This window comes from Cervus elaphus, chromosome 24, assembly GCF_910594005.1.
Source record: "Cervus elaphus chromosome 24, mCerEla1.1, whole genome shotgun sequence".
In the NCBI taxonomy this organism is placed as follows: Eukaryota; Metazoa; Chordata; class Mammalia; order Artiodactyla; family Cervidae; genus Cervus; species Cervus elaphus.
Genome location: NC_057838.1, coordinates 70,038,760 through 70,055,695, shown reverse-complemented (window position 1 = coordinate 70,055,695; position 16,936 = coordinate 70,038,760). Strand labels below are relative to the sequence as shown.

The 16,936-nt window shown below is 52.0% G+C and overlaps 1 protein-coding gene across 2 annotated transcripts; it reads right to left on the bottom strand.

Annotated features, from left to right (window-relative positions):
* Positions 1–999: 999 nt before the first annotated feature.
* RPN1 (ribophorin I) lies at positions 1,000–14,188 on the bottom strand. 2 transcript variants are annotated; one of them, XM_043886158.1, is made up of 10 exons: positions 13,846–14,188; positions 11,284–11,348; positions 10,450–10,756; positions 6,965–7,174; positions 5,957–6,149; positions 5,514–5,613; positions 4,704–4,842; positions 4,461–4,544; positions 2,515–2,760; positions 1,000–1,558 (listed from the first exon to the last, which is right to left on the bottom strand). In XM_043886158.1, exons 1-10 carry the CDS (start codon positions 14,110–14,112, stop codon positions 1,376–1,378), a joined length of 1,794 nt encoding a protein of 597 aa, XP_043742093.1. In that variant the 5' UTR covers positions 14,113–14,188; the 3' UTR covers positions 1,000–1,375. The 2 variants fall into 2 exon arrangements, with proteins under 2 accessions (XP_043742093.1, XP_043742092.1); XM_043886157.1 differs by having other exon boundaries at positions 4,461–4,580; positions 13,846–14,187.
* Positions 14,189–16,936: the final 2,748 nt, after the last annotated feature.

Below are 16,936 nucleotides of genomic sequence, written 5' to 3'. Positions count from 1 at the left end.
CTCGCCTCCAGGCCGGGCGTGGCCTTGTGCGCATGCACGACCCACCCCCGGCTGCGCTCCCCGGCGGGCACTCTGCGCCTGCGCACTCGGCCCCGGACGGGGCGCTCAGCGCGGCCCGCCGGCCCGCCAGAGGGCGCCCTCCGGCGCGAGCCCTCGGCCTTGGCCCCGGCCCCGAGGTTCTTCCTCTTCCTGCTCCGCAGTGAGGGATTTACCCGAACTCGGCGAGCGGAAGGCGGGAGAAATCGCCCGATGGCGGGCTGAGCCCGACCTCCGTTCGAGGCGGGTCGGGGTCGCGGCAGCCCGCTCGGCGGCGGCCGGCGAAGGAGAAGGGCTCGGGGAAGACGCTCCCGGAGGAGGGACAGGACCTCACTGGGCGGGCGTGAGGCTCCCGCGGAGGCCGGTCCCCCGGCGCGGCCTTGTCGCGCAGCACCGTCCCGGCCTGGGCCCGCGTCTGGCGCCTGGGAGACAGCGGGCGCTCAGCCAAAGCTGAGCGTGTCTTCCCTCACTGCCTGCCCTTCCCTGACTGGGTGAAGCCCCGTCCCGTCTGGGCTCTTCCCGCGCGGCCGCTTGTACCCCGCTCCCTGGACTCCCTGCTGGCCCGGGGCCTTGGCACGCGCCCTGCCGCCTCAGGGGAGCTTCCCCCACGGCCGTCCCGCCCGGGCTCTCCGGTGTACCCTCCGAGGGCCTGGCAGTTAGTGACTGTCCGTCACTCACCGCTCTCCACACGGCCTCCGCTCCACCGTCGCCTTAGCGCCCCGGTAATCCACCCCGCTCCACACGGCTCTGGGGCCTCACCCAGGACAGGCCGCCTTACCTTTGTGGCATCAGGGTTCCCAGATGTAAAATGTAACCTATACTTGCCACACAAACTTGCTCCCAGGAGCAAGTCCGTCTTTTTTTTTTTTTTGCAAATCCATTGTTTAGTGGATAAAAAGCACTTGATGAAAGTACTATCCCCAAGTTAAGAAGTAAGTTGAGAGATTTCCAGCACAACGAAACCCAAGTCCACAGTCCCAGCTTTACTGGCACTTGGTCACACGCGCTTTAAAGAAACACACACGCCTGTAAAATACGCACACATCAGGAATTAGGAGGCCATGAAACAAGGGGCTTACAGGTGCCAAAAATATCCTAGGATTCAGAATAAACAAAACCAACTGAAAAACTTCTTGGTTCAAAACACAAAGATATTTTGTTTTTCATGACACGTAGGTTTTGTTGTTGTTTTAAAGGAATATTTTAGGGACAAAAACAAAGCTGCTTGTGTTGTCTGAGGCAGGGCCTGACTTCTGTCTTCCTTGAAAGCATTCTGCAAAATCCAAAAGCCGGCCTGGGCAGGCCTTGCCATTCACTCCCAAGCCTGCCCTCGGCAGAGCTACAGGGCATCCAGGATGTGGTCGATCTTGCTGACCAGCTCCTGCCGCTTTCCCGAGATGAGTTTCTCATTCTCGATGTACGTGTCTTTCTTGAGTTTGCCAGCCACCAGCCGCTCGGCCTCCACCGCCGACTTCAGGACCAGCTCCTTGACCTGCGCATCCAGCTTCTGCATTTCGCTCACCTGGCAGGGCAAGAGCAGGGCAGGGTGGAGAGCGTCCCTGCACCGCCTCCCAAGGCCCCCCATGAGCCCTTGCCTTCCGTCTCCGGCCCCGGGGAGCCAGGCCTTTCAGCACCCCTGGCCCCAGCCGTGGAGACCGTGAGCATCACGTGTGAAAACACAGGAGTCCCTGGCACAGTGCTGGGCAACCCAGGCACTGTGAACGCCCGTCCTCTTCCCTCCCGCTGCCAGGTGGGGCCAGGGATTCTGTCAGACAAAGGACCGACAGCAGGGGCAGGCAACATGCGTGACCACCGACTGGGTGTCAGGCCGAGGCCTTTACAGCCACGGTCATTCGACACTTGGCGAGTACCTATGAGCCACGGGGCCGGGCACGAGTCTACACTCTGGAAAACAGCAGACGAGACAGACAGGCATCCCGCCCGCGGGAAGCCGACAGCACACACTTGAGGACGTGAGTAAGCGGGTCAGAAAGGGGAGGTGCGCTGAAGAGAACAGCTCAGGGTGACAGGAGGGGGCAGGCGGTCAGGGGCTCAGCCCTACCCCCGGGCTTCCCACACGCACACACACTGACAGGCTTGACACCCACGACGGATGCGAGCTCCGCAAGGACACAGCAGCTCCCCCAGCCCCAATCTAGAGATGCGGACACTGAGGCACACGCTAGGTAGCTGGCCAGGTTCACAAAGTGTGAATCAGAGCCTGGATCCAAGCCGTCACTCTAAGTCCGTGCTCCTCCCCACAGCCCGAGCAGAAGGGGCAGCTCGCCACACCGGCCACGTGGACAGTGCTGCGCAGGCCCCGAGACCCCAGCTCTCACAGCCCCGGGGGGCACACGCAGCACGAACACACGACGGGCGTGCTTCCCCACAGGCCGGCGGCGAGCCAGGGCGTCCCACACCACCGGTACGGGGACCGAGGCAGGAACAGCCGGGCACTCAGCGGCGGCAGGCACTCACTTTGTCGCACAGGTCGGAGCCCTCGGTCTTCAGCCGGGACTGCAGCAGCGCCACCTCGCTAGTCAAGGCCTTGTGCTCCGTCTCCAGGCTCTTCTTGCCGCTGTTGAGCGTGGACACGTCTCGGGACTGTTTGTACCTGTTGACCGTCTCATCAAAGTGACGGTAGAGGCCTAGTCTCCTGTTGACCAGGGTCAAGACCTGCTCCGTGATGCAGGCCACCTTCATCCTGGCCTCCGCAGCCGGATCCTGGGGAGAGACGGTGTGTGACGACCTCTGGGCCCGAGCCCGCGCCGACCCCACCTCCCAGGAGCACCCCCCCCACCCCGTCCAGCCATGCAGCCAGAGCAGCACAGTCGCCGATGCCAGACAGCTCAGCAGTGGGCGGCACGGGGCCGGGCAGACAGTCACAGATAGGCCCGGTAGGGGAGACAGACAGGGTGAAAGGCACGCCAATGCCAGGGGCCACGAAAGGGCAGGGAGGTGCTGAGGGAGTGGAGAGCCCGCTCGGCCGGCGGCCTCCAGGACCTTTGCTGCGTCGCCCTCCCGCTCAGCACCTCCAAGTGTTTCCAGGACCTAAGGACGAAGCCCGAGCTCCCTGGCCACCACAGCCCTTTAGACGTGGCCCCGCACACTCCCCAGAACCTCCCTGCGGGCCTTCTGCAGAGAGCAGTGGACAGTGATCCAACAAAACAACACTGAATTCAACCAACCAACCAACAAGGGAAGCTTTCCCTTACAGTGGACAGCCAACTGTTAAGGTGAAAGGCCCCGTAGTTTTTCAGTGACCACAACTGGTAACAGATTCAGACGAGAACCAATAATGAATACCGTTAACTAATGGTGAGCGTATACAGTATTTATATATTAATTGCAAAGAGAAAAACAAACTTTTTGGTGAAGAAACCAGGCAGGCACCAAGTCATTCAAGAAGTCAACACCACCAACCCTGGACCAGCTGACACCAGGTGCCTCCCGACATCACGCTCCACAGACACGGCACCAGTTTATCACACTCTCACCAAAAATGCCTAATAGGAATTCTCAGGGAGAACTGTGAGAAACCTAAATTACAAATGTTCCCGATTAAAGGAGATCAAGGAAATATGACAACTAAATGCAGCGCACCATCCTCAATAGGAGTCTCAAGTATGAAAAACCCCCGCTCTGGAAGCTGCCCTTTGGGCAGTCGGCGCAGGACCGCGCGCTGGTCGTCATTACGGGACACGATGTTCCAGGGGCGATCCATGTGCTCCAGCCACTGGAGGCGGCGCCCGTGGGCTGCACACACCCTTGAGCACACACCCCTGAGCACACACGGAAGGTCAGCGCCTCCCTCTCAGATGGTCAGGGAGAAAATGACAGGCAGGGGCCAAGTGTTAACCGCTCCGTTCACGTGAAGAGAGCACACAACTTATTTTTACTGTTCTTGCAAAATGTCTACATGTAGAATTATTTTAAAACTCAGCATTTTTTAAATTAACGAAAGAATAAGCAGTTTTTATACCTTAGGAAATGGGCATATGTCATCATAAAACCTGGACTCAGCCCTTCCATGTGACAGGGCTAACTGGCCACTGTCTGGCATACCCCCACCCCGGGCAGCCTGGGGATTCACAGAACCAGCGGGACCAAGGTCCTTGTTCAGAACCCCAGACCCCCTGAAGGCTCCCCTGCCATCTGCACACTGCTCCCTCTGCCAGACGGCCTCCCACCCCCTGCCCGGTCGGGTGCCTCGCTCCAGAGCGCGCGCTCTGCCCGCCCCCTCTCCATGGCACCCGCCGCCCGGCGGCACACTGCCCCTGCAGCATCACGTGCCCGCGATGACAGCAACAGGAGGCGGGGCTCCAAGGTTCAGGATCAGCCGGGGCCACAGGCGGGGGGTGTGGGTAGGGGGGTGGTCCAGACGGACGCAGGCCAAGTGCAGCACGCAAGTGGCCGGGCGGTACCTTGGTGATGGAGAAGTCCAGCCTGACATAGACGATGACGGTGAAGAAGAGGATGTAGAAGGTGGCCACCACCAGCAGCGGCTCCTGCAGCATGAGCACTTTGTTGAAGGTGTAGTGAACCTGCGGACCAGGAACGCTGCTGGCCGAGTCCACCCGGGCTCAGAGCCCTGGGGGCAGGGGCCTCCCCAGGCCCCACGCGCCCGCCCCCGCGGCCGCGCTCGGGGCGCAGGCGTGCGTGCCTACCACGATGTCCTGGATGTGCTGCTCCACCAGGTTCTTCTTGTGGGCCACGATGACGGGGCGGCCGAACGTGTCCAGGTAGGTGTGGTGCAGCTCATCAGGGCCGCGGCTGACCTCATAGGGGCTGTCCACCTGGATGTTCCTGGGGGAGGCACGGTGGGGCAGCCTGACATACCACACTCCCAGCTGGCTCCACAGCGCGGAGCCCAAGGCCCGGGGACCTCCAGGGTCCCCGTCCTACTCCACTCCGCTCCCCGCCCGGCACGGGTTCCACCTGGCCCCGAGACCATGGGCCCACTGCCGGAAAGGCCTGCCTGTGAGCACACTGTGTCCCCTGTGCCAAGGGCAGGTGGCTCTGAGGGCCCACTGGTTTCCGCCACCTGGACCCGTGGAGGTGCGGGGCTCTGTCCACCCCATCCTGAGCTGAGGCCGTCTTCTGAGAGATCCCTCACCCTTCCAGAGTCCTTGCTTTCTGCTTAAACCAGCCAAAGACAGCTCCTCTGTCCATCACCATGGAACCTGATACACCATCTCAGACCTTGCCCTTCTGAACCTGGTGTGACCAGCCCAGACAGGACAGACTGTCCCCACTGTCCTTCCCCCTGCGAGGAGCAGAGCACAGGCCACCCGCCTGCCTCAACTCTGCGTTCTTTCCTGCTGGGGGCACCCGCCGGCCTCGGGCCACCACCCAGGCCTGCTGTGGATGCCCCAGGTTAAACCACCAGGAGCCCCTCCTCTGCACCCTGCAACCCCACGTCCCCGAGGCACCAAGAGGGCGGGGCCAGGAGGGACGGGGAGGGAGGGCACACTCACTTCGCCCCTTCCGGCAGGATGATCTTCACGGTCAGAGAGTCTATGACCTGCTCATCAAACACGTGGTCCACCAGCCTCATCTTCAGCGCGTACTGGTCTCCTGAGGGTCGAGCAGACACAGCGGTGAGTGGCTCACGTGCGCCTTTCCAGCAAGTACTAGAGCCCAGGCCCTGAGCACCACACGAGACCCTGGCCACCAAGTGCCCGCCGCTAATGAAAGAACACGTCCGCCGACTCTCGCTGAAGGAGCGCCCTGCGTCTGACCGGGCTCCAAAGACAGCTGTCGCTGGAGACACAGAAGCCACCCCTGAGACGGGGTTCCTGACGCCAGCCTTCCTGAGAATGAGAGCACGCTCTGCCCATCCGATCATCACACACAACAACCCCACAGGGAAGAAAAGACAGCCTTTGCCTTTTCCACCCTCTAATTACTGAAGACTGACCCAGGTTATAGAGGTACTCGTAGCTTGGGAGGTTGTAGCCGACGATGTAATGGGTCTTCCACCCGCCGAAGAGCGGGAAGCGAGGCCGGATCTCCATCTCCACGGAGTCATCCAGGATGAGCAGGTGGCTGGTGGACACGTTGCCGATCTCGTCGCGGTAGTACACGTCCTGGGCCGCAGCGGGAAGGATGGTCTGCAGAGAGCGAGCACACTTTTTTGAAGACTCTAGAAACGGACCCAGAGAAGTACCATCGAGCCCAGGACAGACGTCCTGCCCCAAGCTCCTCACCACAGCATTCCGTAATGAAACCGTCTCCATGTAAACCAGCTCAGGGAAGCCTAACTTCCCCCAACAGGCTTCAGAGTTCTAGATACCTCATCTGCTTCTCGGTCAAGGCTGGCAAATAGCCAGATTCTCATAACTACCTTTGCAGATGCTAAAGACTTAGTACAAAGCTAAAAATAACCTGTAAGCTGTTTTGCAGGAAGGGAAACTAAAGATGGAAGAAACCATATCAAATCACCAGACATGGTTTACTTACAAAAGGGTTTCTCCACCTAGTATTTTTTACTAATTTTTTTAAAATTTTTACTTAATTTTAAATTACTTACTTCCAAATCTGTAAGCATATTTTGATAATCGAGGGGAAATATAATGCCTTTGTTTGCTCACTGAGCCCTTCTGTATTATGCAGGTACAAGAACATGCTTATAAGCTTTCATTTATAAGACAAAAAAAGATACAAAACTGTATATGCAGTATGATCAAATGTTTTTTAAAAACTATATTATAAGAAAAAAGAAATAAACATCAGCAATACCAGGGTCTGGTTTTGTTGTTCCTTTTTCCATTATTCCCATTTTCTTTATGAGTGGGGCTTTTTTTTTGGGGGGGGGGGCGGGGGCGGTGCTGTGCTGCCAGTTCCCAACCAGGGACTGAAGCTGGGCTGCAGTTCTCTGACTAGACAGTCACAGTGTCTCCCAGTGTCCAGGCCCAAGAGCCCACACCTTGAAAGAGCGGACGGAGGAGACCCCACTGTCTGGCTGCCTCTGGTAATCATAGCGCGAGAAAGGCCCCTTCAGCACGGCACCCGTGTGCTTCAGGTCCACGTTCTCCTCCACGGCGATGTTGCCCCAGTGGGAGACCTCGATGACGCGGGCCATGTTGGTGATGGTCAGGAACGGGCTGTTGTTCTCAGAATGCACTCTGAACGCGTCCTGGAGAAGAAGGAAGCAAGCAGCTTGAGGATCCAAGCGAACAGGAACCAACACTAGCTCACGGAAACGGACTGCAGACAGCCTACAGCTCAGCGCCAGGATGGTCAGAAACAGAACTCCACACTTCTTTAAAAACCTTAAGTCGTAAATAAAGAAAAACTGCAACAAGGAAATAGCCATATATCTAAGGGCTAATGAAGACATAATCTCTCAGCAGTGAGCCAACACATAGCATAAGACTGAGCACGACACACAGAATTACTGGATTTTTCTCTCCTGGAGAAAAGTTATCTGGGAAAATTCACAGGAGAGATTTTTTAAGACAATACATTGTTATATAGCTAACAGGTATGTATGTGACAGTCACTCCTTTATGAGCTCTAAATAAACATACTATTTTGTTTAACCTTGAGAACATCATAATGAAGTAAGTACTACTTATCCCCATTTTACAAACAAAATCACCTAGAGGCCCAGCAGTCAGTATCAGGGAATCTTCCTGGTCTCAGATACAAAGAACAGATTGGTGGTTGCCAGAGACATGGGTTCCAGAAATGGATGAACTATCTTGTTTCTTTTTAATTTAAATAAATTGAATAAAAAAAATTTTTTTAAGGTAAAATGACAAAAGGACCGGAAAATATCAAATTAAAAAACCTGCACAGCTAAGTAAACCATCAACAAAATGAAAGGTTACCTATGAATGGAAGAAGATATTTGCAAATGACACAGCCAATTAGGGGTTAGCATCCAAGATATAAAAAGAACTTGGAGAAGGAAATGGCAACCCACTCCAGGACTCTTGCCTGGAAAATCCCATGGACGGAGGAGCCTGGTGGGCTGCAGTCTATGGGATTGCAAGGAACTGCACACGACTGAGTGACTTCACGTCTCACTTCTAATTGGCCTCCATAGTCTGACACTTCTAGTGAAGAGAAAAGACATATTAGAGGGCCATTTGCTCCTAAACCATGATAGTCGGCCTCAGATTGAATAATAGTTTCAGAAACAAGTCAAAGATGATACTTTCTGCGTCCAGTTTGTTCCCAAGAAGATACTGTGTTAATTTCCTCTCATTCTGTTAAATATCTTGGACCTTTGTAAAAGATAACCTTTTGGGGTTCTTTTTTTGGGGGGTGGGGGGTGGGCAAATAATAAAAAAAAAAAGAAAAAAGAACTTGTACAACTCAACATCAAAAACCAAACGACCCAATTTAAAAATGGGGAGAAGAGCTGAATAGACATGTTTCCAAGGAAGACATTCAGATGGCCAAAGGCAAATGAAGACACTCAACATCATTAATCATCAGGGAAATGCAAATCAATACCACAGTGAGATATCACCTCACACCTATCAGAGTGGCTGTTACCAAAAAGATAACAAATAGCAAATGTCGGCTAGGATGTGGAGAAGGAGCCGCATGCACTGCTGGCCGGAATGTAAATTGGGGTAGCCGCTATGGAAAACAGTGGGGACTCCTTAAAAATTTAAATTAAAGGAGGAGATTCCTTAAAAAATTGAAAATTCAACTACCGTATGACCCAGCAATTCTATTTCTCGGTATTTATCCGAAGAAAATGAAAACACTAATTAGAAAAAACACCCACAATCCCAAAGTTCATAGCAGCATCATTTACAACATCCAAGATACAGAGGCAACCTAAGTGTTCATCAGCAGATGAGCAGACACAGATGTGAGGCGCACACACAGAGGAACACTGCTCAGTCAGGAAAGAACGAAACCTTGCCGTCTGTGACAACGTGGACACATCTAGAGGGCATTATCTAAGTCAGATATTGCTCAGAGAGGACAAACACTGTATGATTTCACTTACATGTAGAATCTAAGAGACAAATGAACAAAGGAAATAGGAAGAGTCACAGAAACAAACAGGAGGTCACCAGAGGGGAGGAGAGGGGAGCTGGAGGAGGAATCAGGCGAGGGGTACTGAGAGGACAACGCTCAGTCGCAGAATCTGAGGGGTGTTCAGTCAACAACTTTAGTATCTTTGATATGGTGATATATCTGTGATATGGTGACATATCACAGCTGGACTTTCCGTGGTGGTCAGAGATGCACAGAAATACTGCATCACTATGTTGCGTAACAGTAACTAATGAAGTGTTGTAGGTCAGTTAAACCTCAAAAAGCAAAAGACAAATTCACAAAAAGAGAGACCAGATTTGTGCCCCAGAGGCAGGGCACGGGGGGTGGGGGGCAGTGCAGGGAGGGGAATTGGATGAAGGCAGTCAGAAGGCACAAACTTCCAGTGATGACATAAGTCAGTCCCAGGGATATAATATACACCATGAAAAATGTAATTACTATTGCTGTATATCACATATGAAAGTTAGGTGAGTAAATCTTAAGAGTTCTCATCACAAGAAAAGAGTTTCTTCTGTTTAATTTTTTCTTTAAATTTCACAGCCCTTCGCCCCATAAACTTTATAAATGAAGAACCACAACTGGAGCCAACGTCTGAACAGGTGCCTATTTCTTTAACTTTGTATGAGCTGATAAATGTGCGCTATGCTCCTTGTGATAACTGTTTCATGAGGAAGTCAAATCATTGCGCTGCACGCCTTGAATTTATTCAGGGCTGTATGTCAATTGTATCTCGATAAAACTGGAAGGAAACAAACAAACAAACAAAAAAAAAAAACAAGCAAAATACCTTTCTTTCCCAAAAGTCCAAGAAATGGACAAGATAAGGTGTATTTTACTTCTTATAGCTCTGGCCACTTCATTCATTCTATGACTAGATTTTCAAAAACCCAACTGAAATATTAATCATATGTGATTGCATCTGATGCCAGTGCTGATGAGGGTGTGGGGAGACGGGCAGTCTCACACTGCTGGTGCCGTAACAAACCGGCTAAAGTGTTTGAAAAACCATTTGGCAGTACACCACAAGAGATTTTTAAATGTCCACATACTTTGCTTTGAGAACTTTTTAAAAAATCTACCCTGAGAGTATGGAGCAAAAAAAAGAGGCTGGCTGAAGCATTACACGCAGCGCTCAAATGCCACGGTGACACCCCTGCCCATGACGCTTTGTCTGCTTCTGCCCCAGGTCCCACCTCCTTTAAAAAGTCTTCCTCAAGCCCCGGCCTCTACCTGAACTCCCAGGAGGGCAGTGAGCCCCACGGAGTCACTTCTCAGCAGGCTGAAATCCTGGGGTTGATTCTACAAAGGGCCCTGGATTCCCACCAAAGCCTCTCAACGAGCAGTCCCTTTAGGACTCCAGAGCAGACACGTGCTGCAAGGGCCCACCTGACTGTAGGCAGGGATGTCGCGGAAGGGTCCGTAATCCAGGAGGTCCTCGGAGCGCGTGGGGTTCCCCAACTTGGTGTAGCTCTCCACATTCCGGGAGGCGAGCTTCACACGCATAGTCTGCGTCTTGGTCAGGTAGGGAGAGTAAAAATAATGGTTCCCCTCAAACACCACGAACTGTTTCTCAGACTGGGTGATCTGGGTTGGGTACGGCTGAAGCACATGGGTATAAACGGCTTCCACGATGACGGAGATCTTGGCCCCAGGATCAAGAGCCACGGGGAGCTTGACTGTGAAGAATCTCCCGCTGCAGGAAGAACGAGGGAAACAAGAGACCAAGACACTGAAAAAAGAACAGCTCAAAGTCACAGCGAGATTTTGTGCCAAGGTAACACCACTTGCCTCTACGAGATTACCTTCAACCTATTCATTTAAGCCTTTTAAGACAAATGTCCGGGAGTCCCCTGGTGGCCTGGGGGTTAGGCTCTGGGCTTCCACTGCAGTGGCTCCGGGAAGATCCGCAAGCCACGCAGCGTGGCCAGAATCACCTCAAGCAAAATAAAGACAAGTGTCTCCATGCTCATCTCAAGGTTGTTTATGAAAGACTGTCAAAAACCCAAATGTCCAACAACAGCTTAAGTGTTGAAAACATCGCAGTGGAGCCACACAACGGAATGCTGGCCGACACGAAAAGACGCTCAAAGGTGCGCTGACCGAAACAGCCTCTGACACGCTGAGCAAGCGCCAAGCCACTCTCTTGTCAGGATTCCAACCCTGGCGTGATAACCTGCAACCAGAGGAGGCAAGACAGAGACATTCCGACTGTCACCTTACCTTTTACCCTTAATTTTGGTTTCTCTTACTTCCAGATTGTTCTCTTCCTCATCCTCTCCCTTCACCTGCAACAGGACAAAGGAAGTTATTCTTTTTTGTCTTTTAGCCTCTAAATTTTGAGTCAGCAATTAACTAACTGCCTCAGAATGTCCACATTAAAGAATTCCAGCTGCCAGAACTTTGAAGATTGAATTCTGGTTTCAGTAACAATTTTTTCAACCAAAATACAGGGACACTTCAAAAGGCTAACTTTTGCACTGAATAAGCTGTATAATATGCTCCATAAAATCATAGTATTTCCTGAATGATAAAGTACACACATACAAATTAAAATTAAGGCTGGAAAGGTTTTTTTCTAGAGATTTTTTTTCTTCATTTACACTCAAATATGCATGGGGAAAAAACCCAGCTACTTGTTATAGCAGAAAAGTCTAATGCATTAATGAAAACGGACTTTACTTGCACAAAAGAAATTAACAGTGGCACAAGCAACGGCACGACACACCCCTTTGCTCTCATCCTTCCCTGCAGCCCAGGCCACCCACGAAGAGGACGCCAGCTCCAGCAGGCTGCAGGGTCCTTCTGAGGAGGAGCGGGCATCTCAAATCAGATTGTGGAGCAAATGATAAGGAAAAAACGTATACACCCACCACTCATCTTCTTGCCAACCCAACCTCCACCCAAAGAAAAATATTTAAGACCACCTTTTAGGACTGAAGCAGTGATTCCCAATAGAGCATACAAAGCTATAATGAGAAAGCTATTTGTAGTATCTCAGAAAGCCTGAAAGTTATCATATAATCATCCTCAACAGAGTCATACAGCCTAATGTGAAGTGAAGTCGCTCAGCTGTGTCCAACTCTTTGCGACCCCATGGACTGTAGTCTACCAGGCTTATCCGTCCATGGGATTTTCCAGGCAAGAATACTGGAGTGGGTTGCCATTTCCTTCTCCAGGAGATCTTCCCGACCCAGGGACTGAACCCAGGGCTCCCGCATAGGCAGACGCTTTACCGTCTGAGCCACCAGGGAAGTCCAAGCCTAATAAACACAACCATTTCACTTCTTTGGCTAGACTCTTATCACAATGGGAACATTCTAGAATACTCTATTTATCAGGAACTCTCACTGTTCAGTTATATGGTGATTTTGTCTTAAGAACTATTCCTCTTCATTTTTAAGTGTTTACCAGATTCACTGCCTGAACTAACAAAAGATTAGAGAGGCAAAAGATTTCAAATATAGAATGCAGTTGAAAGGAAAAATGTCTTTGGTGGCAAGGAACCACTGGCTCCTAGTCACTGATCGCCACAGTCCCTTCCACCAGCTTCTGAAGTTCTACACGTAAGGGTGAAGATAATTCCCCGAAAAAACTTCAAGCAACCGCACCAAGACTCCCAGTCAGTTGTTGGAAAGTACACATCGTCCTGGTTAAGTTTATCATCCGATTATGTCCCCCACTGAGACAGAGGTACAAGAGAGCCTCTCTTTTGGACTCCAAATAAAAAAAACGACTCTGGATAAATCTGATGATGGGACCGCAGATTTCATACTCCTGCAGAATCCTGCTTCAGCACCACCTAGGCCAGAAGAGGCAGTGTGGTGTGCAAATGAAGTCTGAAACAAACTAACCTAAGCCCTGACTTAACTCAGCCCCCAGACTCCAGCCCTCACCTGCAGTTAGAGTACACATCAAAGGGCCGTGTGAGAGTTAAATGAGAATGTCCTTAAAATACCGACCACAACACCCAACACCAGGTAAATTCTCAGTAAGGTACCAGTACAGTAACCCCACACTCTCCAGGCATGATGCCCAGATAGCCTCTGCTATAGTCTTGTTACACAATGGCAACCACGCTAGGTAGGAGGTGCTTTTTTAATCCATCCTTCCACAAAACTCGAAGTAAAACTGCGTCCTACATCATGGAGGAGGCATGAAAGGGAACAGGAGTCATTTCGGGAGCTGTAAAGGCAACTTTACAGCTCCGAGTTTAGCAGTACGACACTGTAATGACTGTTTTCCCAACTAATAATTGGGTAATTACTTAATGCATGTTGTCTAATGGGAACAGCTATAAAAGGCGAACTTCTGTATATGTATATCTCTACGCCCAAAGCCAGCACTGCCTCCTCGAGGGACGTAAAACTGACCACTGAAATGCCTGGAAGACCAGAAGCCGACTGGGGAGCCCTCTATTGCTTTACTGTCAGAATGAGAACAGGTCGGGGAGGCAGAGAACTGGACTTTCCTTTTCTGTACCGTATTACTCGCACGAGTTTTTTAAACTTAAAGAAGAGAGAACTGTTTTTTAAAAGAGTTATTCGCAGCCGTTAAGAAATGCGTTCTGTGTGCAACGGTTTCGAAGAGGCACAACCTTGGAAGCAGGAGACCTGAGTTTCTGACCGCTGTGGCCAGAGGCGGCTCCCCGGGACCCCGCGCTCCGCGCGCCCCCGCAGGCCCGGGATCCGGGCGCCCGCCCCGCAGGCCGGTGCTGACGTGTCCCGGGCGGACGCCGAGCCGCCCCGCCGCCCGGGCCCGCCCCGCGGCCCGCGACCCGCTCACCTGCACGCCGAGGTGCGCGAGCCGGGCCTCCAGTTCCGGCTCCAGCGCCAGCAGGAAGGAGGCGGCGCGGGGCGAGGAGCCGCCGCCCGCGTGCGCCAGGACCACCTCGGCCGTCACCTTGGCCAGGTGGCTGCTCAGGTCCACCGTGCGCTTCACATCCTCGTTGACCAGCGGCGGCGCGTCCGAGGAGGCGCGGCCCGGCGCCGGGGCGCAGGCCGCGAGCAGCAGCAGCAGCGGCGGCAGCAGGCGGGCTGCGGGTGCCTCCATGGCCGGGACCGAGCTGAGCCTCAGGGCGCCCGCGCGCGCCCCGCGTCCTCCACGGTGCGTCCGCCACGGCGCAGCCGCCCATTGGCCCGGCCGGCGCCCAAAATGGCGGCGCCCGCCCGAGGACCCGGTCTCCATGGCAACGGGCGGCCCGCCGAGCGCCTGCCTGCGCGCGCGGCGGCCTCGTGTCCCGGAGGGCGGAGCCTGTCCCCACCGCCGGAAGCGCAGCGGCAGCTGCGTCCGTCCCCAGCAAGTGCTCCCGATGAGTGGGCGGCATGTTACTTTTTAGCTTACAAAATACTGCCCTCTAATTCTCCGTAAACCTGAAGACACTTGCTTTCTCCTCACTAACTCACTGTCTCAAGAAGCGACTTGACTGAACTTCGAGTTGCATACCCATCTGAAGGAGGGACCGGAAGACATCCTTTTAGCGGAGAACCTAGTTTTGGTCAGGAAGGAGAGGGAAGCTGGAAGTTGGGGGGCAACCTGGGCCACAAAGCTCCGCAGCCCCAGGGACTTTCATTACTTCCGTTTGTGAGTCACAGTGCACCAAACATCACCGGTGCTCGAGGGGAACGAGACCCCAGTCTAGGCCAGACTCGCTCTCCCAGAAGCTGGAACCTGAAGGCGGCAATTACACCTGAAAACTGCCGGACTAACTGGGAGGCCTCAGAGCTGGCTCTGGTCCCCGCTTGGTGCGTGCTTCTTCGGTACCTCCCTGGACCCTGGGAGCACAAGCTCTTCTCAAAAACGGAGGAAGCAGGAGCTCATCCTGTTGTAGCCACGCGTTCTGGGAAACAAAACTCACTCAGAAGGACATGCAGATGGTGGAGTGTAGTTTATTACACCAGCAGGCCCAGGGCAGAGTCTCCTCTTAGCCAAGGACCTTGACCAGTTTTTGTGAAAACCTTATATGCCCTAAATGTACATGCTCAAACCCACCTCCCCAAATTCCTTGAAACTAGTCTGGACAAGATAAAAGATATTATCAAAGTTAACCCATGATTTATGTGTCATAAGCCTCGATAGTTAAACAGTAGACGTTTATCAATAGGTCTGTGGTCATATCCCGATAAATATAATGGAATTTACGACTTTGTTCTGTTACAGAGATAATTAGCATATTCTTTTAGGTGACAGAGAGTCCAAGTCCAAGTCCTGAGGCTCTTTTAACCGGGGGTCTGGTTTCCCATTGGTATGCCATTTCTATAGACACCGGGCACAAAGTTCAGAGTCCATTGGGAGGGTGACCATGCGTGTAGCCTAATGTTCGCAGCCTGGCCTAAGATGGAGTCCAGCTCTGTCCGTTTCCTCCTTCATTCCCCCCTCTTGACGCTCTTAACTCATAGTATGAGCATCACTCATAAGGATATATTGCACCCTGGCTCTCCGACTGCCAATTTGGAAGAACACCACCAACCTTTGGGTTACAAAGTTCATAATACATTCTAAAATGCAGAGTCCACAAAGCAGAACTATCAAGGCAACTATAACAATGGTAAATATAGTTTTCCACCAATCGCCCTTCTCCCAAGATAGGACCAAAGTCCAGAAAGGAGTGTTTTCATTTGACATTGCTTTTACCTGGTTTTTCATGTCATCTAAAGCAGTTGATACATTGCCAGGTAAGTCAGGTATGTATACACAACATTCAACCTTAATTATAGCACAGGTCCCTCCTTGAGCATCTGTGAGTATGTCCAAAGCCATTCTATTTTGAATTACCACTTTTCTCACTTGGATTTGCTCTTCATTTAAGGCTTGGATGGCTTTTGTACTATCTAGGAGGGCCTGCTTTGTGAAATTAGTCAAGGCCTCTGCTTTAATCATAATATCTGTTGTCCCTATAGAGGGTACAAATAAGGCAGCAATATACTCATACCATTGAAACACAGATCTTTCCCACCTAGCATGTAAATAAGGTAGATTTACTGGGCCTTGTTATAGGTTAGGCTTTATGCTGCCATGGACAAAAGCGAATCCCAGTGTGTAGCGGCCTACCCAGCCGATTGATAGCCAAGGCCAAAGGTTAGGCCCACAAAGTCACTGGGTTCCGTTGGGCGCCACCCAGCGGATTCAAGGGTTATATTTCCAATCAGAGCCTGGCCAGTGGATGGACTGATTGGGATGTTATGTGACCTTGAATGTTTGTTGACATTGTTCGGGGGATAGGAATCCCATATATTTTAGTTCTTTCAGGTCTAAGGGACGGTCACCAAACCCTACCCTATGTTCTTTTTGTTCCCAGCATATAGCGGCAAGAGTAATTAATTGGCCCTTTTCTGGGGTCGTCCAGAAATATTCATCCCAGACTTGGTAAAATTGTTCAACATACCTAGAGGCTTGTCCTCACTTGCTGGTCAGGGAGCCTTTTTCCTTTTTGCCCTTTAAATATGAGGTATGAGCTTTTGTTACTTCTATGAAACTGGCATATCAAATGTAACCCCATGACCCGAGTCTATTGACTGTAGGTCTGGCTTACAGCAAGAGAGCAGGGGGAGATTATGATTGACAAGAGAAAGGAAAGTCTCTTTTTGTTGTCCCAGAAAAGAGCAGAGTAGTTTAAAATCTCCTTGGCGGAGCGGTGACACCTACCAAGGAAGTCCATCCATCACAGACGGAGGCATAGCCCCACATACCCAGCAGCTGGAGGTGTTGTGGAAGTCCGCACAGGAATGTGCCCATGAGATGAAAACACCGTCCTGAGTTGAAACGGAAGTTGCATTCAAAATCACATTGATGAGCCCAAGCAGCAGGAGTTGATTGTGCGGCTTCATCATGAAGGGGCTTATCTGGGATCTTCTTTTCCTTCTTCTTCTTAAGGATG